Source organism: Gymnoscopelus microlampas, assembly GCF_963454915.1.
Source record: "Gymnoscopelus microlampas genome assembly, chromosome: 23".
In the NCBI taxonomy this organism is placed as follows: Eukaryota; Metazoa; Chordata; class Actinopteri; order Myctophiformes; family Myctophidae; genus Gymnoscopelus; species Gymnoscopelus microlampas.
In genome coordinates, this window is record NC_139960.1 from 9,266,543 (window position 1) to 9,289,222 (window position 22,680).

The 22,680-nt window shown below is 42.6% G+C and overlaps 1 protein-coding gene across 1 annotated transcript in view; it reads left to right on the forward strand.

Annotated features, from left to right (window-relative positions):
- Nucleotides 1–22,680, forward strand: part of exoc4 (exocyst complex component 4) — a 235,221-nt gene that overhangs the window by 184,843 nt on the left and 27,698 nt on the right. Inside the window, exons 14-18 of the mRNA XM_084049609.1 lie at nucleotides 1,363–1,499; nucleotides 4,618–4,773; nucleotides 6,886–7,064; nucleotides 17,763–17,904; nucleotides 21,436–21,614. Of these exons, the coding sequence (XP_083905735.1) occupies nucleotides 1,363–1,499; nucleotides 4,618–4,773; nucleotides 6,886–7,064; nucleotides 17,763–17,904; nucleotides 21,436–21,614 (793 nt within the window). The remainder of the gene's footprint in view (nucleotides 1–1,362; nucleotides 1,500–4,617; nucleotides 4,774–6,885; nucleotides 7,065–17,762; nucleotides 17,905–21,435; nucleotides 21,615–22,680) is intronic.

Genomic DNA, 22,680 nt, shown 5'->3' on the forward strand with positions numbered 1-22,680 from the left:
AATCGTGAAAATGTGTGCAAATCTTTGAATATATATATTTTTAAAGCGAACATTTTTAACTCAAATCTTTGCTTCTGGGGGGTCCCTGGAACAACATATTTTTGATCCTTGACATGAAAAAGTTTGAGCACCACTGATATAGAAACATACGTTTTTCAGAAAACTGTCTAGGTGAGACATGACCTTTGACACGATCTAAACGTCTCAATAGCAGAGCAGGGAGACAAAATACAACCACCCCAATAGTATAAGTTATATTGTATTAACACATCGAGTGCCAGAGGTTTTTTAAAACCATCCAGTGCCAGCTTTTCTTACCGTTTACGCCAGGGGTCTTCAACAGGGGGTCCGGGACCCCAAGGGGGTCCTCAGAGTTACTACAGGGGGTCCGCCAAATCTTTGTGTGATATGATTATTTTTTTTACCATAACCACTTGAACTCTAGCATCCTTTTTCTGAGGAAAACTTTAGCCAAAAATAGCAGATCTACAAGCTCACAACGCCTCGCAGCGCAAAGAGGTATAGGTTTAGAGGGAAAAAAAGAGCAGACCAAGTAAACAAAAAAAAAGTTGAATTCTGAAACACAATTTTATACGATATAGAGTAGGGGGTCCCTGCTTCATCTCGGTCTCAGCTAGGGGGTCCTTGGCCTGAAAAGGTTGAAGACCCCTGGTTTACGCCGATCGTTTTAGAGCTGCAGAAGCCACCACGAGGAAACCGGATGTAAACAAAGGGTGTCCGGGCGATGGCCGAGGGTCCCGTCTTAACGACTGGAACAATGATATTTGTACGCCCGCCATCCCAGCCCTGGATCTGCTATTGTTTATGCTTTTGTGTGACACTGTAGTGTGATCAAGTAGGAGCGCTCATTTACGAAAAAACACAAAAAGTTAGAATATAGATAAGAGCTTTCTTATAGCAGTGGTTCTCAAACTTTTTCATGTCAAGGACCCCCAAAATGATATGTATTTGCCCGCAAACCCCCATCTAAAAATATGTTGTTCCAGGGACCCCCAGAAGCAAAGATTTGAGTTACAAATGTTCTCTTTAAAAAAATATAATATTCAAAGATTTGCACAAATTTTCAAGATTTTTCAAAAAATAGCAGATCTACAAGCTCATAGCGCGGCACTCGGTGCCTCGCTATGAGCTTGTAGATCTGCTATTTTTGAATAGCCAAAGTATAAAAGGCCATAATTATTGTGATGCTATATTAACACATTTTGCTGGGTACCCCCTGGAACTCCCTCAAGTACCCCTGGGGGTCACCGGACCCCACTTTGAGAACCAATGTCTTATAGGACACTATGCTATATAAATAAAGATGACTTGACTCTCCCCCCCCCCCCCCCCCCCCTCCAGAGCACCGTGGTGGTGGAGAAGTCCATCCAGGACCTGATGAATCTGATGCAGGACCTCAGTGCTTACTCCAACCAGTTCCTGGAGATGGTCTGTGACAAGCTGAAGGAGTACAAGGACATCTGCAACGCTGCCTACAGGTAAGACCTGGACCCCTACCCGAAGACCGCTCCTCCTGTTCAGTCCACCGGACCCCCCCTAGACCAGTGGTTCCCAAACTCTTTCATGTCAAGGACCCCCAAAATTACATGTATTTGGCCGCGGACCCCCATCTCAAAATATTGTTCCAGGGACCCCCCAGAAGCAAAAGTTTGAGTTACTTTGCTTTAAAAAAATATATATTCAAAAGGTTTGCTCAAATTTTCAAGATTTAAAAAAAATTGCAGATCTACAAGCTCATAGCGCGAGTCACACTTGAGTAAAACTACAAAAGTATTGGCATCAAAATGTACTTAAAGTACCAAAAGTAAAAGTACTAAAATATTTGAAAATTGCAGATCTACAAGCTCACAACGCGTCGCGATGCGACGCGTTGTGAGCTTGTAGATCTGCAATTTTCAAATAGCCTACGTATGAAATAGTGCTAAAGTGGTTAATGTATATTTTATAATGTAATGATTTATATCTGCAAAGTAACTAGTAACTAATGTTTTAAAATAATTGTACTGGAGTAAAAAATACAATATTTGCCTCTGAGATGTAAGTAAAAGTATAGACAATTGGAAATACTCCAGTGAAGTAAAAGTACCTCAACATTGTACTTAAGTACAGTACTTGAGTACATGTACTTAGTTACTTTACACCATTGGTTGTGAGCTTGTAGTTTAATCATTTTCACAATATTTATCTGTGGATATGTGGAGGAGCAGACTGAAGCCATATAAAGCCTCTCTGATGCAGCACTTCTCTACATCATAACACCAATTTTCACACCGTTCCAAGAGCCCGGGCTCCATGACATTCAATCATCATCTCATAAATAACCATGTCAAAGGTCAATTCAAGTGAGAAAATAAACCAAAAAAAATATCAACGTCTAAAAGTTTTATATATATATGTATATGATTTGTATTTTGGGAAAAACATGTATTTTTCTTGTATATCTGCTATTTTTTGTTCTAAATCCTAAGAGTTTTTTGAAAAAGACGTGTGTGTGTGTGTGTGTGTGTCTCTGTGTGTATATATATTTATATCCTACCATAAATCTAAAATGACAGATCCTTTCCCGGTTTTAATGGGTTAAAATAATCAATAAAACAGTCTACAATCTCACAAGTCGTTGCATTGGATGTTTTGGGTACATTTTCCTGCGACACCGTTTAGCTTTAGTTTAGCCGCCCGCTTTCTTTTTATGATGCCCCTGCGTCAACACATTCAGTGGCAACAGGGGGGAACAATAAGCCGTGTAACAGGATTTGCCCCGGCAGTATTTTTCACGCCGTTGAATATCGACAATTTTACATCTGTCTCTGGAACCTTTGTTGAGAAAGACTGTTTACGTTCTAGCTGTCTGCCAAGCTTGTGTTTGTGAGCATGTCTAGAGACGGGAGACTTACAATGAGATACGGCTCGTTATGCAGCAAAAAAAACAGCTTTGTCTCCATTTACAATTACAGTCGAGGCGTTTAGCAGACGCTATTATATCCAGAGAGAGACATAACCCATTCAATCCGGGAACGCATCCGTGGCATTTTGTAAGATTTCTTTGGCTATTCAAAAATAGCAGATATACAAGCTCATAGTGCGGCACCGAGTGCCGCACTATGAGCTTGTAGATCTGCTATTTTTGAAAATCGTGAAAATGCGTGCAAATCTTTGAATATGTATTCACATTTTTAACTCAAATCTTTGCTTCTGGGGGTCCCTGGAACAAAATATTTTGAGATGGGGGGGTCCGTGGTTAAATACATATAATTTTGGGTGGTCCTTGACATGAAAAAAGTTTGAGAACCACTGATATTGTAGCAACATAAGGTTAGGATTCAGAAGATATTTGTAGAATCCCCCAGAAGCAAAGATTTGAGTAAAAAAAATGCTTTAAAAAAATATACATATTGAAAGATTTGCACAAATTTGCAAGATCTGCTATTTTTGAATAGCCAAATATATCTGAAATGACACAGATGCGTCCCCGGATTGAATGGGTTAACAAGTGCCGGATCAGAGTAAAGCATGCAGCCCTATAACAAACAAGGTAAAAAATAAAGTCACTTAAGTTCAGAGCAAAGAGAAAAGTGGCCCAGAGAAACGAGGATACCAGGGAAACATCAAGCTTTGGCATCTGTCTAAACCGCTGTTGGGGAAGTTACTTTAAAAAAGTAACTGCAATAGTTAAGCTCCTTACACACCGGAGGCGATTTTTTTCATGCGAATAATATATATTTTTTAGAAACCTTATAAAGTCAATGCAAGCTTTCATGGAGCGAAAAAGCAAAAAAGCGAACAAGTGTCTTTTAATTATTCAGGACGAGTCCGAATTTTGCGTATATTCGCATAATCGCCGGTGTGTAATGACCTTTACAGTTTCATCAAAGTCCCACTACGACGCATTGAGAGCTTGTAGATCAGGCTTTTTTCGGTTTTCTTAAAATGAAATAGTATTTGAAGCGGTCGAACTAGTGATAGGATGCACGTTCAGAAGAACCTTCCATAAAACCATAAAATGTTCCTCTGCAATTTCTTTCAACTGGTTGGATGTAAGTTGAACAGACAGAAGCACGATAATACCTAAGAACATCATCATTTCCATTCCAAAGTATTTCAGTCATGAGATTGTGCGCGCGAGTTTGCGCCCGCATGCATGCTGATAATCTGTAAATCTTTGCACATCTCTATGTAAATACACCAGCTGTTGTTGTTGTCAATGAAGGCTCCAAATCAGTTTCCATTCTTGAAGTGGCCTGCACCTTTGACTCGAGCTTAGATGAAGCTTTTTATTACCGAAATAAGTCATTAAATACCAGCCGCTCCTCCAGACCATCACAGAGCTATAGGTTATAGGTGCAATGTACTTGTGTTTATGTTTTCCAGTCTAGGACATGTACAGGATGGTAGTTAAAGTCTTCCAATAACTTGGGATGCCAATAAAAAGCAGCTATTAAACGGCTTTGGTACCGCCAAATATGGCAAAGACGCTGTTAGTACCGCTGATTTGCTGACTGTAAATTTGTATAGCACCTTGTAAATATGTGTCCTTCTGTATTGTATATCTTATGTGGACATAAATACATTATTAAGTGTGTGTGTGTGTGTGTCCAGGGGTGTGGTCCAGTGCGAGGAGAAGTTGACCATCAGTGCCTCCTGGTCCAAGGATGAGGATATCAGTCGTCTTCTGCAGTCTCTCCCCAACTGGGTCAACATGACCCAGCCCCGACTGACCCGACAGAAGAGAGAGGACGAGGAGGACATCACCAGGTACACACACACACGCACGCACGCACGCACACACACACACACAATAATAATTGTCTTGATTGTCCCCTTAGGGACATTGACCCATTAAGACCTGAGATACGAGTTAACATTTTTTTAGTTAAAAATGTTCCGCTTTAAAAAAAATATATATATATATAGAAAGATTTGGACACATTTTCACGATTTAAAAAAAAAAATTTGAATAGCCAAACTACAAAATAATGGCCAATGCTCAAATCTAAAATGACACAGATGCGTTCCCGGTCTTAATGGGTTAAGCATTGGTTCTCAAAGTGGGGTCCGGGGACCCCCAGGGGTACTTGAGGGGGTTCCAGGGGGTCCCCAGCTAAATGATGGACAGGAACCAAATGGACCCTTATGGGTCTGTAACTCAGAGAGTGTACAAATGGAACCAAATGGACCCTAACGGGTCCATTTGGTTCCATTTTTACACTCTCTGAGTTAAATTAACATTGGTTTTACAATGTTAATTGGGGTCCCAGAGACATAAATGCCATTAAATGGGGGTCTGTAGCCCTAATGCAGGTCAAACTGGGGGTCCTTGTAATTAAAATGGTTGAGAATCACTGCTAGAGAGCCGTATAAATCTTCTCTTATTGGGGTCCCAAGCTTATCTTTTCAAATGGGGGTCCGCGGGCTAATAAGTGTCAATTTGGGGGTCCTTGACATGAAAAAGTTTGAGAATCACTGGGTTAATCCATGCATAGTAAATAAATAGTATGTTAGTATGGGGGTCTCAGGCAGGGTGTAAATAAATAGTATGTTAGTATGGGGGTCTCAGGCAGGGTGTAAATAAATAGTATGTTAGTATGGGGGTCTCAGGCAGGGTGTAAATAAATAGTATGTTAGTATGGGGGTCTCAGGCAGGGTGTAAATAAATAGTATGTTAGTATGGGGGTCTCAGGCAGGGTGTTGAGCCCTCTCCACTATACCGTCATAAAAGAGGCTCATGATTGCTCTTTTAAACGGCGTCTATCGGCCAGGGGAGAAAGGCAAAGGAAACAACAGATGAAAGAGGGGAAAATTGAAGGAAAGGAGAAGTGGAGGGGGGAGGAGGAAGGGGGGGATGTATGGTCATTCTTATCGAAATTGCCTTTGAATGTGGTTTGGTCTTTGGGGAACGGCACAGCTCGTTGGAGCGGAATTGTAAAAAGTAAATAAATAGATTGGTTATGGTGGCCACGGGAAGTCAATCTGCTCTCTACCTCTATACCTCCCTCCATCTCTGTCTCTCTCTCTCTCTCCCCCTCACTTTCATCACCTCCCTGCCTTTTATTTGATTATCTCTATCGCTCTGTTTCTCCATCTCTCTGCATCCTCTCTCTCTCTCTCTCTCTCTCTCTCTCTCTCTCTCTCTCTCTCTCTAAACATAATTTTATACTTTGGGGCTATTCATAAATAGCAGATCTACAAGCTCGTAGCGCGGCACCGAGTGCCGCGCTACAAGCTTGTAGATCTGCTATTTATTTATTTTAAATTGTGAAAAAATATTTCTCTCTCTCTCTCTCTCTCTCTCTCTCTCTCTCTCTCTCATATAAAGCATTGTGGTTTGAGAGCAGTGGTTTTGCTTTCATCAGCCCAGAAAGGGGGGTTAGCTTCTGGTGCAACTGGCAACACCGGTGCTTTGATACAACAACAAAAAAAGCAGCATTAATAAGCTGCCCGTCGCCTCACCCGTTGTCTGTGTGTGTGTGTGTGTGTGTGTGTGTGTGTGTGTGTGTGTGTGTGTGTGTGTACACATTATATATTGTACATTGTGTGAATGCTGAGGGGAGAGAGGGCACTTGAGGAGAGGTGTGTGTGTGTGTGTGTGTGCGTGTGTGTGTGCATCAGGGATCTGACCTCATCCTGACCTTTTTGTGACCTTTTGTATTACTCTTCAACATGTGTGTGTATCTAAAAAACACACATCCTCTTCACTATGTCCTATGACTTACTAGCTCTCTCTCTCTCTCTCTCTCTCTCTCTCTCTCTCTCTCTCTCTCTCTCTCTCTCTCTCTCTCTCTCTCTCTCTCTCTCTCTCTCTCTCTCTCTCTCTCTCTCTCTCTCTCTCTCTCTCTCTCTCTCCTCTCCTCGCCCGCCCCCTGGCAGAGCGGCGTTCGCCAAGGAGTCCGAGGTGCTGACGGGCAACCTGGGCGACAAGCTGATCCCCCAGAACGAGATCCTGCGCGACGTCAGCGACCTCAAGGCCCTGGCCAACCTCCACGAGAGCATGGAGTGGATCTCCGCTCGCCTCAAGATCTTCTTCTCCAACCTCCACCACACCTCCGGTGAGTTCCTGTCTGTCTGTCTGTATGTCTGTCTGTCTGTCTGTCTGTCTGTCTGTCTGTCTGTCTGTCTGTCTGTCTGTCTGTCTGCCTGTCTGTCTGTCTGTCTGTCTGTCTGTCTGTCTGTCTGTCTGTCTGTCGGTCTATATGGTTCATTTGTATTGCAGCAAATCAACAGCAAGGCAATTCACAGTGCTTTACACAAAGCATTAAAGGGATATTTCACTTTCAAAAAAACTTTTGGTGATTGGATCGTCTACTCAGGCTTTTGTGAACCCCCCATACAGCTTTTAAGTTGCTTGATTCAGTATTTAGATATTAAATATTCATTTTATCAGACACGCCCCCTTCCTATACAAACCCATTGTAACTTCAAACTCCATTTTTAACATGTTAGATTCATCAAAAACACCCGTCCTTGGTTCACCCGTCTCCTACCGCCCCCCTAATACGCGAGGGGGGGGGCGTGTTTTTTCAATTACTTTTTTCATTTATTTTTAATATTTTTTGGGGAAAATGAAAAAAATGAAATACAATAAAAAAATAAAATAAAATAAATGAAAAAGAATCTCGGAAAAACACGCCCCCCTCACGCATTAGGAGGGCAGGGTGAGTCACCAGAACCAAGGACGGGTGTTTTTGATGAATTTAACATGGTTAAAATGGAGTTTGAAGTTATAATGGGTATAGGAAGGGGGCGTGTCTGATAAAATGAAAATCAAATATCTAAATACTGAATCAAGCAACTTAAAATCTGTCTGGGGGGCTCACAAAGGCTTGAGTAGATGATAAAATCACCACAATTTTTTTCTGGAAGTGAAATATCCCTTTAAGCATGTTAAGCCGAAGTGCAAAATAAACACATTCGTGACTCGTAACTTTCCATGAGAATAAAGTCACCGTGCAGCACAAGAAATGAACCACAAGCCTCAGTGACAGGCAGAAAAGTCTTCAGCTTTGATGTTAAATAATCGAGGGCTATAAAATGCCGGCAGTTTTCTGTCCGTTTGTTCCAGACATGTGGTGTATAATAATAATAACTGAACGATGATTCTAGAGCTGTCCCAGACAGCCAGAGAGTTCTGGATGATTCATGATATCACACAAAGACCAGACATTTATTTTTGGCCTCTAAACCATTCAACGCTTTATAGACCAACTGTAGTATTTTGAAATCAATGATTTGACACAAACAGATAGCCAGTGTGAAGATCTAAGAACTTGAGTGATATGCTCCACTTTCTTCTTGGTGTTAGTAAGGACTTGAGCAGCAAGTTACTTAACCCATTAAGACCTGGAACGCATCTGTGTCACTTTAGATTTCTTTGGCTATTCAAAAATAGCAGATATACATGCTCGAAGTGAAAGTATTGGAAATTGGAAATACTCCAGTAAAGTACAAATACCTCAGAATAGTAGGTAAGTACAGTACTTGAGTAAATGCACTTAGTTACTTTACACCACTGGACTTTGCATTTCCTTGTGGTTGAGGTCAGTGCAGTGATGCAGCTACTTCTTGCCACCTGGCTTATTTAATACCAGTAAATAAGTGTATCAGCACATACTCATTACTGGCAAAGAGTTACACACACACACACACACACACACACACACACACACACACACACACACACACACACACACACACACACACACACACACACACACACACACACACACACACACACACACACACACACACACACACACTGATGTGTGCACATCACTTTTCCACTTATGCCAGGAGTTGAAAAAGCGTCTTAACACACACTGCACTCTGTCATCACTTAATCACTGAGTGTGTGTGTGTGTGTGTGTGTGTGTGTGTGTGTGTGTGTGTGTGTGTGTGTGTGTGTGTGTGTGTGTGAGAGAGCGAGAGCATTAATCCATTTCCCTGACACGCAGTAATTACGTAGATGTTGTTCACTGATTATTATTACCGCAGTGCATTTCATTCTCGTTAACACATTGAAGAAGCTCTTCAGCTCTCTCTACGCCTATCATTAAGACGCTCATTCAGTCTGTTCATTTCTTTAGTGTGTGTGTGTGTGTGTGTGTGTGTGTGTGTGTGTGTGTGTGTGTGTGTGTGTGTGTGTGTGTGCGCATTTACGTCAATTAAGGTAGAAGGCATGCTGCATGGTAGCAGATCTACAAGCTCACAACGCCAAGTCTTTAAGTTTGTGTTGTGTAAGTTTTGTTTAGTGCGGAGAGGACATTTGTATTTCTGCCGGTTGCATGGTCACACTATGCCTTAAATCCCGCTCACTGCATCACAGAAAATAAGGCCCTTTTACAAATCTAATTATTTTCTTCATACTTTTAGTCAGGGTTAAGTTTAAAAGGCTGAAATACTAAGCAAAACTGAAATTTAAAAAATGTAAAGAGTAGGAGAGGGATTTGAAAGAAGAGAGAGAGAAAGAAAGAAAGAGTAGAACAGAGAGAGAGAGACAGAGAGAGAGGGAGGAAAATGACTTGTTCATACCTGACTGCCTCTGTAATATAAAATCCAATTTGGAGGTATGGACGGGTATGGGAGGGGGGCTTTTCCCCTGCTGCTGCCTAGCACTGTCTTGTATGCACACACACACACACACACACACACGCACACACAAGCACACACGCACACACACACTCACACGTCCTCAGCTTGGCAAACAGTAAATAATGAAGGGTACGGGGGGCTGCCCCAGCGTGATAAAAACCTGCCCTATGCTTCCCATTAGTGGCGCTGTGCACAATTAATGACAATTATGTCACATCACCACCCCCCCCCCCACACCCTTATTGAATCCTTATCTATGGATAAGAGAGAGACAGAGAGAGAGAGAGAGAGAGACAGAGAGAGAGAGAGAGAGAGACAGAGAGAGAGAGAGAGAGAGAGACAGAGCAAGACAAACTATTCTTAACCCATTAAGGCCTGAAGCCGATTCTACAAATGTCTTCTAGATCCCAACAGTATTTTGAAAAACGTATGTTTCTATATCAGTGGTGCTCAAACTTTTTCATGTCAAGGACCCCCAAACTTATGTATTTGGCCGCCGACAGCCCTCTCAAAACATTTCGTTCCAGGGACCCCCCAGAAGGAAAGATTTGAGTTACAAATGTTTGCTTTAAAAATATATGATTTGATGAAGATTTACACACATTTTCACGAAATTTAAAAAAAATAGCAGATCTACAAGCTCATAGCGCGGCACTCGGAGCTTGTCCCGACAGCAGTGTACTGTTATTGTAATATTGTTTGACGTACATATCGTGGAAAGGTAATCGAAGCTCTCAGCTGATCTTTAAGCTGGAGGTACAGTGATTTGTAAACACAACACAACACAGGGGTCTTTAACACGGGGGTCCAGGACCCCTACGGGGTCGTCAGAGTTACTACAGGGCGGGTCTCTAAATCTTTGTGTGATAGGATTTGTTTGTTTGTTTGTTTCTTTTATACATTAGCCACTTAACCACAACCCAAGCAGCCCTATTCTGAGGAGAACTTTAGCCCAAAAAATAGCCGATCTACAAGCTCACAACTTGCTGGTAGATCGGCTATTTTCGGCAAAGTGGTTTGGTGTAGAGGGGGGAAAGAGCAGACCAAGTACGGAGTCTTAAGTGGTCAATTGTCTGAAACAAAGAAAAAACATTTGCACAACATTGATAGTCTATCTATGAAATCTATGAAAAAGTTGAATCTTCAACACAATTTTATACAATATATATATAGTGGGGGGTCCCTGCTTCACCTCTCTCTCAGCTAAGGGGTCCTTGGGCTGAAGAACATTGAAGACCCCCCCCCCCTCTCCTCACTGCAGCTGGTCTGAAGTGCCCGCTAGGCAGAGAGGAGGAGAAGGATGGAGAGATGTTTTCTTTACCTTGACCTAATGGACACAGAGGTCCTCTCCCCCTCTAGCTAGTGTGAATGTTTAGCTCATTAAATAATACATATCTGTCTGCACAAGAGCTGTCTGTCTGTCTGTCTGTCTGTCTCTCTGTCTGTCTGTGTCTCTCTCTCTCTCTCTCTCTCTCTCTCTCTCTCTCTCTCTCTCTCTCTCATAGTCCTGAACATTTACCTGCTGGTGTTGAAGGTCAATCAGATGTTTAGTTGCGAGTATGGTCTGTCCAGTAGAGAGAGAGAGTGTGTGTGTGTGTGTGTGTGTGTGTGTGTGTGTGTGTGTGTGTGTGTGTGTGTGTGTGTGTGTGTGTGTGTGTGTGTGTGTGTGTGTGTGTGTGTGTGTGTGTGTGTGTGTGTGTGTGTGTGTGTGTGTATACATTATTACGGCCGTTGTTCTGCTGGCTTTTCTTCTGTGTATCTCTTAATGAATGTGTACGAGGGCCTGGGGAAATGAACCACAGATATGAAACAACACAATACAAATGAAATACAATCGCATCATTTGAACATTAGGCTCCCTTCCCCCCCAGAGAAATCACTGTCAATGTTCTTTCCTTTTCTTTTAAGACCGGACTTGAGTGCCAGCCTTTGATGGCTCATTTAGACTGTCGTCACCTTGGCGGTCATTTTTTTAGGAAAATGATATTTTTTTGCCTACTGTAAATCAGCTCTTTATGGCACTGGCCACCTCTGGTAAAAATGGCTTTTATTCGTATTGAAAAGATCATGCTGTTCCTGCCCCAGTAGTACTAATGGCCTGTGTCAAGAGTGTGACCTACTGTAGGTCATTTTATGTCTAAGTCAAATAAAATGTGACTTCTGTTGCTGCTCTGTGGAGCTTGTTTTTAACCACGATTCAAAATGTTGATGTTTATATCTTGCGTACGTTACAATTTAGGCGTTTAGCAAACACTCTTTATCCAGAGTGACTTACAATAAGCATCACATGTATAGAGACAGTGTAGTGACTCTTTTATTCTGTTTTCTCAGACATTGTAGCAGCAATAATAAACAACAAACACATAAAAAAAAGGGAATAATCAAAGAATAGCAGCAGCGGTAAGACAGGATGACAAAGTATTTAAGTTGGTCCTTCCTAGCGCACTTGAGGTACTTGGAACAATTTACAGTTACAAGTTCAAGCAGATGCTTTTATCCAGAACAACTTACAAGTGTGAGATCAGAGGCATCGGAGTAAAACGTTAATCCTAGCCGGCAAAACATCAAAGTAAATCACTAAAGTCCCATAGGTAGAGTTCAAGAGAATATGTAGTGCTTCAAAGTGTAGCTTGCATTTCAGGTAAACACCAAACCTATCATCTCTCTATAAAACAGAATGCTAATCAAAGTAACATCCTTAACATTGTGGTCAAGAGAAAAAAACAAATCTAAAGAACCAAAAACATTAAAACAAAAATTAACCAGCATATCTGCTGATGTATACATAGATAGATAGATAGATAGATAGATAGATAGATAGATAGATAGATAGATAGATAGATAGATAGATAGATAGATAGATAGATGGATGGATGGATAGAGACAGCTACAACCATAATAGTTAGGGCTTAAGTAAGTGGATAACTTGAATATTGTCAAATAATGCTGCTAGCTTGACACGGCTTGTATTTTACTGACCTCGACGTGCCTTTTACAAGTCATTAGACCACCTTGGGCAATAGAAATAGAAAACTCGCTGTTGCACACACACACACACACACACACACACACACACACACACACACACACACACACACACACACACACACACACACACACACACTCACACATGCAGACCCGTTTTAATAGGAAAAACAATCTGCGGTCTTCATCTCTCCATGTCAACGACGTGACGTGGAGTGTGTGTGTGCGTGTGCATGCATGAGTGTGTGTGCGCGTGTGTGTGTGTATTTGCTTTGTTGATTGGCACACCTTTCGCGTGCCTTCCAGTGTTTACCTAAGCCAATGGCCTCCCAGCTTATCAGCGTCCAATTTAGCGCTCCTTTAATAGGAAGACAGACATGTGTGTGTGTGTGTGTGTGTGTGTGTGTGTGTGTGTGTGTGTGTGTGTGTGCCATTATGAATATGTGAATACCCACATGACCCCACACACACACACACACACACACACACACACACACACTCACACACACACATACTGCATACCAGAATCTCAAGGATAAAGAGGGTTTTTCCATACCTGTGCCGTGCAGAAAACGGCAAACCCACAAACAAAAAACAGCAAATCCACGAACAAAAACAAAACAGCGGCAAATCCATTATAGCAAAAACAACAAGCAAAAAACACCAAACAGCAGATCTACACGATCATGACGCGTCATGATCTGCGATCTGCTATTTTTCGGCACGCAACACCGACATACGACAACATATAAATTGGGCTTTTGTAGGTTTTTTTTTCCATTTTCATTTTGTCACGGATCTGTTGGGCCAAGGGATGGAAAAATGGACTACTGACTGACTGAGTACACATACACATACTGTACTGTATACACACCTTTTTGACTTGAGAACCACTGTTAGGGTGCAGTCACACCGAACTTACATTGTGCCCAGTGGCGTGCACAGACATTTTGAGGGGCAGGTGCTCAAGTAAATTATACTTTTTTTTGTTTACTTGGTCTGCTCTTTTTTTCCCTTTACACCTATACCTCACAACGCCTCGCGCTGCGAGGCGTTGTGGGCTTGTAGATCGGCTATTTTTGGCTAAAGTTCTCCTCAGAAAAGGGATGCTAGGCTTCGAGTGGTTATGGTAAAAAGAAAAATCATATCACATAAAGATTTGGCGGACCCCCTGTAGTAACTCTGAGGACCCCCAGTTGAATACCCCTGCTGTAAACTGAAAAACAACAACTTTTTTTTCTCTTTTTTTCAAAAGGGCACTTCTGGTCAAGAGGGCAAAGGGCAGGTGCTTTAGCACCACCTAGAGTCTATCTGTGCACGTCCCTGATTGTGCCCATGCGGCGGATTCCGCCCATGCTTTTCAAAGTGAACGGAGCGGTTTGTTGCCATTCGAGGATTTCCGCAAAAAAAAAAAAAAAAAAAAAAACGCTCCATTGCATTGTCCGAATCTAAGTTCGGTGTGAAATACTCCAGTAAAGTAAAAGTACCTCAAAATTGTACTTGAGTACAGTACTTGAGTAAAAGTACTTACTAAGTTACTTTACACCACTGGTGTAATAGGTGATACTGGCGCCGCTTTGCAACGCTGCTAGAATGCTTGTAAAATGTCTTCACTTGACTTCCCCCACAGACGGTACAGTAGTGTGGATGGAAATACTAAACGTGGACCCGACCCCGTGTTCTGTTCTGTAGCAGATACACGCTGTTCCCAGACATTAACATGGAGGCTTTGTGAAGTTCTTTTCACCCTCAAAAAAGAAAAGGAAAAAAGTCCCTAGTGCCGATGTAATAGTTCAGAGTGGAAAGGAAATTGTTCAGCCTCAGTTTATATTTGCCGTGTGTGTGTGTGTGTGTGTGTGTGTGTGTGTGTTCTTGCCCTTCAGAAGGGCAAGGAAGAGTAACTGGGGAACTTGGCCTGACTGCAGTCCAATCGATCGTGGACCTCTGTACCCCCCCCCCCCCCCCCCCCACACACACACACACCACACAAACACACACCGCCTCATTGACCTAATAGACCTACATATGAGTGACAGGGCCAATTTCTCTCCCTTTGCTCTCCGCACTAATTTATAGCCATCGATCTACACTGATTTATACACAGTCATCACGCTCTCGTGCTCACGTGCTCTCACCCCACACACACACACACACACACACACACACACACACACACACACACACACACACACACACACACACACACGTGCATGGTCTTGCTGTCTCAGCACAAGTGACTCGAAGAAACGTCGAAACACGCCAAAGGAGCACAGACGTTTTCACAGTTTAACGTTGAGCTAGGTGTGTGTGTGTGTGTGTGTGTGTGTGTGTTTGTGTGTGTGTGTGTGTGTGTGTGTGTGTGTGTGTGTGTGTGTGTGTGTGTGTGTGTGTGTGTGTGTGTGTGTGTGTGTGTGTTGTGTGTGTGTGTGTGTGTGTGCGTGTCTGTGTGAGTTTGAGTGAATGTATTATACATGATTTTGTATGATTTCTGTTTGTGTTAATGTCTGTTTTCTTCCCCCTGTATGTGTGTGTGTGTGTGTGTGTGTGTGTGTGTGTTGGACCCAACAAAGGTACATATATCTTCCAAAATAAAATCGATCACATCTCAGGAACCACAACATAGTTCCCTATTTAGAAGCAGCTTCTAGTGCTGCTGAACCAGCTCTTTAAGGAGCAATAAAAGTGACTTATGAGCCAATGGACTTTAGGTAAGCAGGTAGACCACTCCACAGTAGCACAGCAGAATATTTGAACACCAAGCAGCAGCGCACAAACTTCTGCCGATCCAGGAAAGTGTGTGAAAAAACGAGAAAAAAAAAGCACTCACTTACATTCCTGAATGGAATATATTTCAGCATGAAGAGCTTTCGTGGTGTGTAAAGTCACAGTGGTAAACCTCTCGGATTTACAACTTCTGAAGTATCCGTGGCAAAGAGTCTTGAAGAATTTCCCACTGGCACAACCATTATTATCGGCCTCAGAAGAAGCCCGACTGGATTTGTAGACCGTCGGTGCTTCTCCTGCATGCACCGACGCTCCGCCCTCCCTGGAGGCAAGATGTGAGCCGCGGGCGACGGTCGGTGCAAAGGAGGAGGGAGCAGGAATAAACTCTCTTATCTTTGGCAGCATGAACCAGTGGTTCATTTTCATGTCAAGGAGACCCCCAAATGGATATGTCCCCCATCTGAAAATGTTTTGTGCCATAGACATTATGTGCTTTTGGAGGGGGCCCTGGAACAACATATTTTGAGATGGGGGGTCCGCGGCCAAATATATATCATTTTGGGGGTCCTCGACGTGGAAAAGTTGGAGCACCAGACATACTATTAGGATTTAGAAAGCATTTTTAGATATATATTTGGCCGCGGACCCCCATCTCAAAATATGTTGTTCCAGGGACCGCAATGAAGCAAAGATTTGAGTTACAAATGTTAGCTTTAAAAATATATATATTCAAAGATTTGCTCACATGTTCATGATTAAAAAAAAAAAAAAATAGCAGATCTACAAGCTCATAGCGCGGCACTCGGTGCCGCGCTATGAGCTTGTATATCTGCTATTTTTTTAATCGCCAAAGACATCTAAAAATGACAGTTTGAAAACTCACTTGTACTCCTTGGCTTTCGATGATTCAGACTGAGAGTTGATGTTTCTGTTAGGCAATAATACCTATGTGTTGCACCCTCTGTGTTTTCCCCCTGTTTATTGTTTTACTCTTAGTATTTTATATTTGTTTACTGGGTGTACACAGCACACAGGTTCAACGCTGTTGTTTTCAATGTGCTCTATACTATAAATAAAGTGGATTGGATTGGAAATGATTTTTCAGGCCAGTTTTGAAAGAAACCAGTGATACACTGCGTTTAAAGGGATAGTTCACCCCCTAAAAATAAAACAGTAGGCAGCGGTTCCGGTAGGAGACACAAAGGAGACTCTTTTGTGTCTCCTACCGGAGTCATCAAATTATTGGCTTTGGAAATATCCATGAATTCAAGTCACCGAGGGGTGACTAATCGATAGGAAAAAAGTAATTTTGGGGGTGAACTATCCCTTTAAAGGTTCTATGACATTCATTTTCACTTTTTTTATTTTTTTATGTTTTTTGGGGGTTTTATGACCTCAATTACACCCAAAAAAACTGAACATTGAACATTCAGTGGATTTTCTGTGGTCTGGGGTTTTCTGAATAATTAGGCTGAAAAGTAATCTGTGATTTCCCCTTGGAGAGTGAAGTCACAGGCCATTAATCCCGCCCACTCTCCTCCTTGCCCCTCCCCTCCCCTATCCTTTCCTTTTGGGGGGGCGGGGGGGGAGCAGAGGCGATGATTGACCGGCAAAATCCCTCAACAGCGACACCCGCAGGCAAAGATTTCTTTTTTTCATCGCAGTTGAAAAGGCTTTAGAAATGTGAGAGAAAAACACCTGCAATGGCTCACTGAAGTGGAATTCTCAGTTACAACTTTTTTATACACGTTTGAAGGACCATGACCAAGACTTTTTTAATGTCTTGTAAAACTGAATGTCATGAAACCTTTAATGCATGGTTTCAGGCCATTCCACATGTCGGTGGCAGAGCAGCAGAATGAGAACGTTCCCATGTTTCTGCCCTTGCAGCGATGATTATTCTTCTATATCGTTGGACACAAATAAAGTGTTAACACATCCACCGCCAAGGGCTAATCTCATAATGTACTCACCACTGCCAAGCTTAATATTGTTGTTTTTTGTTTTTTTTCAAGTCGCCATAGCCCTCGTTAAAATCCTTTAGAATCCGCGATGGAATGTTTGTAAACAAGCTCCACATGTTCGTTCGTCTTTTAGTCCAGACCGCGAGTCAAATGGAGCCGTGATGTATGAGTTCTGACCGATTATGTTAACATGGGAAATGCGAGGAGAAAAAACTACATGAGTCAAAATGGAGTATTAGTGTGGGGAATAGAATGGAGGCGGACGGGAAACAATTACTTCCGGGTAAATTCCGGGTCACTTCCGGTGGTGTTACACTGAAAATGGTCCCGGGAAACAATTTTTGAAAAAAAAAAAAATTGAAAAAAAGGAAAAAACACCCGCACCGTAGTGACTACGGTTTCGGCGCTTAACAGTTGGATTTAACGGACCGTAGTACTACGGTCTTGGCGGTTAATGTGTTAAAAAGTGTCTGTCTGTCCTTGCAGGTGTGTCTCCCGGCCAGGACAGCCAGGTGTCCAGTGAGACGGAGTCCAGCAGAGAGCAGATCCTCAGTGCCCTCAACGACCTCTCCAGAGGCTTCCAGGAGATCGCTGACCGCTGCCTTCTGGCCCTCCACCTGGAGGTCAGGTACGCTGGACCCAAAAAAAAACATCTACAGTACTACACCCAGTGGTGGAAAAAAAGTACTCAAATGTTTTACTTTAGTAAAAGTATCAATACTGCAGGTACTACCGTAGAAGTACTCTGTTACAAGTAAAAGTCGGGAATTCGAAATTGACTTATTGAGTAAAAGTACAAAAGTGTTTGTATCAAAATGTACTTACAGTACCAGAAGTAAAATTACTAAAATGTTTGAAAATAGCAGATCCACAAGCTCACAACGCGTCGCGATGCGACGCGTTGTGAGCTTGTAGATCTGCTATTTTCAAATAGCTTATGTATAAAATAGGGCTAAGAGTGGTTAAAGTATGTTTTATAATGTAAAAAATTATATATGCAAAGTAACGTATAAGTAGAGTAAAAGTACCTCAAAATTGTACTTAAGTACAGTACTTGAGTAAATGTTACTTTACACCACTGCAGTACACCCACTGGTTCTCAAAGTAGGGCAATGGTTCACAAAACTTTTCGGGCCGCGACCCCCCATAAAATAATCATGTCTGAGTTGGGGACCTTCCTCACCCCGACAAGCACTTGGAGTTGTAGGAGTTGAGGCATTACATTTAGTTTGACTCGGTTCCACAGATAATATTGTGTAGCTTGATCAAGTAGGGCGTTAATTTATGCAAAAAACACACAAAAAGTTAGAATTTGGAAGTGGTGTAAAGTAACTAAGTACTGTACTTAAAGGACGACTTCACCGCTTTTCAACCTATCTTCATATAATTGTTCCTCAGTAATACTCATGATAAAATGGTACCATTTTTTTCTACTCGGTTTGTGTCTCAGAGGAGGGCTGTGGACAGTTCAGAGTTCCGTCTACCAGTGACATCATCATTGGGGAATCCAAGCTAATAGAAACTGCAGGCTTTCTATTCCTGGAAAGTTGCAAAGCAATAAAAGAAGCCATTGTTCTCGTGTTAATAAAAATCTAAATAAGAAATGTGGAATCTTGTTGGGGGAAAAAAATCATGCCTAACGATGATGTCACTGGTAGACGGGTTTCTGGACTGTCCACAGTCCTCCTTGTAGAAAAAAATGGTACTATTTTATCATGAGTATTAGTGAGGACCAATTATATGAAGATAGGTTGAAAAGCGGTGAAGTCGTCCTTTAACTCATTCAGTGCCAGACTGATTTCTGGCTGTGTTGTCCCAGTGCCAGATCCAAACATTCATTCCACAGTAGCACAGCAGAATATTTGAACACATATTTGAACACCAAGCAGCAGCGCACAAACTTCTGCCGATCCAGGAAAGTGTGTGAAACTTACGATTGTGTGTCTGTGTGATAATGTCTCTCACACCGTCCACACTGAAGGCATGCTCTTTATTGCTCAGGCCAACTGAGTGTTCCCCCCTCCTCAAAGAGCAGCCTGCAGCAACACAGCTATAGAGTGGAGTTACTGAGTTCACAGTCCTCTCCCCCCCCCGTCCCCCCCCCCCAATGTCACAACCGCTTTCTCTTCTCCTTCCTCTTCTCTATCTGGAGACCACCTTTCTTCCACTCGGATGTCTTTATACTCTCCTCCTTCATCCCTCTCTCTTCTTTTAACCCTTTAAAACCGGGAAAGCGTCTGTGTCATTTTAGATTTGAGCTATTTATATATATATATATATACATATATATATATATGTATATATATATATGTATATATATATGTATATATATATATACATATAACACATTGGTTGGCTATTCAAAAATAGCAGATCTACAAGCTCGTAGCGCGACACTTCGTGCCGCGCTACGAGCTTGTAGATCTGCTATTTTTGAAACGTTTTGAAAATGTGTGCAAGTCTTTGAATATTTATATTATTTTAAGCAAACATTTTTAAATCGAATCTTTGCTTCTGGGGGGTCCCTGGAACAAAATAGCGGCCAAAATCAGCGGCCAGATACATTTAATTTTGGGAAGGCCTTGACATGAAAAGGTTTATAAGAACCACTGATACTGCAACATAAGTTTTTTTGAAAAACTGTTAGGATTTAGAAGACATTTTTTTTAGAATAGGCCTCAGGTCTTAATGGGTTAAAAACCCCCATCACCCCCCACCCTCATCCCATCTCTCCCTCCATTCCCTCTCTCTCTCTCTCTCTCTCTCTCTCTCTCTCTCTCTCTCTCTCCCCCTCCCTCATGGCTTCATTTAACTGGGTACCACTATCAGGACTATCAGGGGAAATTTGCCGGATGGGGAGGAGAGGCAATGGACTGTATAGCGTTATAGCCAGACATCAGCCTGGGGAGGTGTGGGGGGGGGGATCTCTGCTCCAATCATAAACAATATTGCATAAGCTGTACACAACACCCTGAGGGGGTATTGTGGGTGGGAGCAGGAGTTCTATTAGTATGTGTGGAAGAACAAAGTGACTGGTTTGGTCAATAGAGTTTTAGGCTGTAACATTCAAACAACTAATAATAGCAGAGCTGAGACTATCGTTTCATTTTCTCAGTGATTTTTCATTCCATCGATTACTTTTTCTATCAATCGAACAATCAAGAAGCGTGTTTCGTATTTCAACGTTTAATATGAATGATGATAAGATATTCGAATAGATTTTTTTTGTAATTCACTAATAAAATAAACTAATAATAAAACCATTACTGCGTCAAAAGAAACCAACAACTATCCTATAATAAATGGTCAAACATTGGCCAAATTGTCAAATATTACCTAAGAAAGAGGCAAACATTGTGCAAATCGATCTACAAACACAGTGCTTCGCAGTGCAAGGCGTTGTGAGCTTGTAGATCTGCTAATTTCAAAATACTAACATTTTGCACGCAGGCTGCCACGTTATACCTTCAAACCTAGTCCTATGTTGCGCAAATGAGGCATCCCCAGGAGCCACGCCCACATGGGGCCCCCGGTTGTGGCTATTCTGATGACAGACCCCCTGACCAGCATTTGTGCCAAGATTGGTGCGGATCGGAGCGACGGTTAGCCATGGCGGGCCCCTGGGGGCCCCCCTTGCCCCCCTGGTGTGGCTATTCTGATGGCCTGACCAGTGTTGGTGCCAAGTGTGGTGCGGATCGGAGGCAAGGTGCGCCTTGCTGGTCCTCATGTTACGTTTGTGACCGGGGTTGCCAGATCTGCTTGTTATAATTTCCCCGCAAGATTTTATTTGAAAATAGCCGATCTACAAGCTCACAACGTGTCGCATCGCGACACGTTGTGAGCTTGTAGATCTGCTATTTTCAAATAGCTGATGTATGTGTTCAAGTGCTCATGTGGCCCATAGTTGCTTCTTTTGGGCTGGTTTTCCTAGACCTGCTTGCTTGTTTCTCTCACAGAATCTGGCAACACTGTTTGTGACGTCCGTCCACCCACCCTAAACTAAATGTAATGCCTCAACTCCTACAATTCCAAGTGCTTGTCAGGGTGGGGGTCCCCGGTTCAATTATTTTGGGGGGTCGGTGGGTCGCGGCTTGAAAACTCTGGGTAACCCTTTGGTCTAACGTTCCGTTGTCCTCTTGTCTTGTGTGAACCAACACAGAGTTCATTGCTTCCACTACCTGATCCCGCTGGCCAAGCAGGGGAACTACGCCATCGTGGCCAACGTGGAGAGCATGGACTACGACCCCCTGGTGGTCAAACTGAACAAGGACATCTCGGCCATCGAGGAGGCGATGGGAGCCGCTCTGCAGCAGCACAAGTTCCAGTACATCTTTGAAGGTCGGTCCACAGCCTGTGTGTGTGTGTGTGTGTGTGTGTGTGTGTGTGTGTGTGTGTTATGGCAGAGGCTCCCAAATAAATGTTGGGGGGTCCCCAGACGATTAACTTAATGTGCAACATTGTTTTCTCACTCAACAGTAAACAAACCAACATACAGTATAAGTGTATACAGGGTATCTGTGTACATTTATAGTACGTAAGAAAGAGGCAAACATTGTGAAAACGGCCGATCTATAAGCTTGTTGTGAGCTTGTAGATCGGCTATTTTCACAATATTTATCTGTGGAACCGAGTCACACTAAATGTAAGGCCTCAACTCCTACAATTCCAAGTGCTTGTCTTGATGGGGGGGGGGGGGGGGTTCCCCAGTTCAAATATGATTATTTTAGGATTTATGGGCAGATTTATTTATTTTAATAAATCTTTGTAATGCAAATCAAGAGTTTTTCATGTGAACTTGTGGTGGAGTGAGTGTAGGCGGGCCCTGAGTCAATATTAGCCTCGTTCCCAGCAGCCTTTACTCATCTCCTAGGAGAGAAAAGCCTGGTCACGACCTAATGCAGAGAGTGTCTAATAGGCTCTATGCACAGCAGCCATATTATGAAGACATTCACAGGTGTTACCAATGATACTAATGAAGGCTCTGTTCCATTCTGGTCAAACAGAGTCAGGGTGCTGATATTGTGCATGTTGGCTCACTGGAAACACTCCGTTACACCAGTGGGTCTACAGTTGGGCTCCAGGGACCCTCATGGGCTTCCAAATGGCCCCTTACAGGTGTGTAACTCTGAGAGTGTACAAGTGGAACCAAATGGACCCGTAAGGGTCCATTTGGTTCCATTTGTACACTCTCAGAGTTATGGGGGTCGTGGAAACCACTGTGCTAGACTAAATGGAACAGAGCCTTCATTAGTATCATTGGTAACACCTGGGAAGGAAGTGATACTATGGCTGCTGTGCATAGAGCCTATACGGGTTTCATGTTTGTAAACATTGAGAGGATATGACCGCGCAGAGGAGGGGGTAAGCCTATGGGTGCGTTTGGAAATTACGCACCGGAGCACAC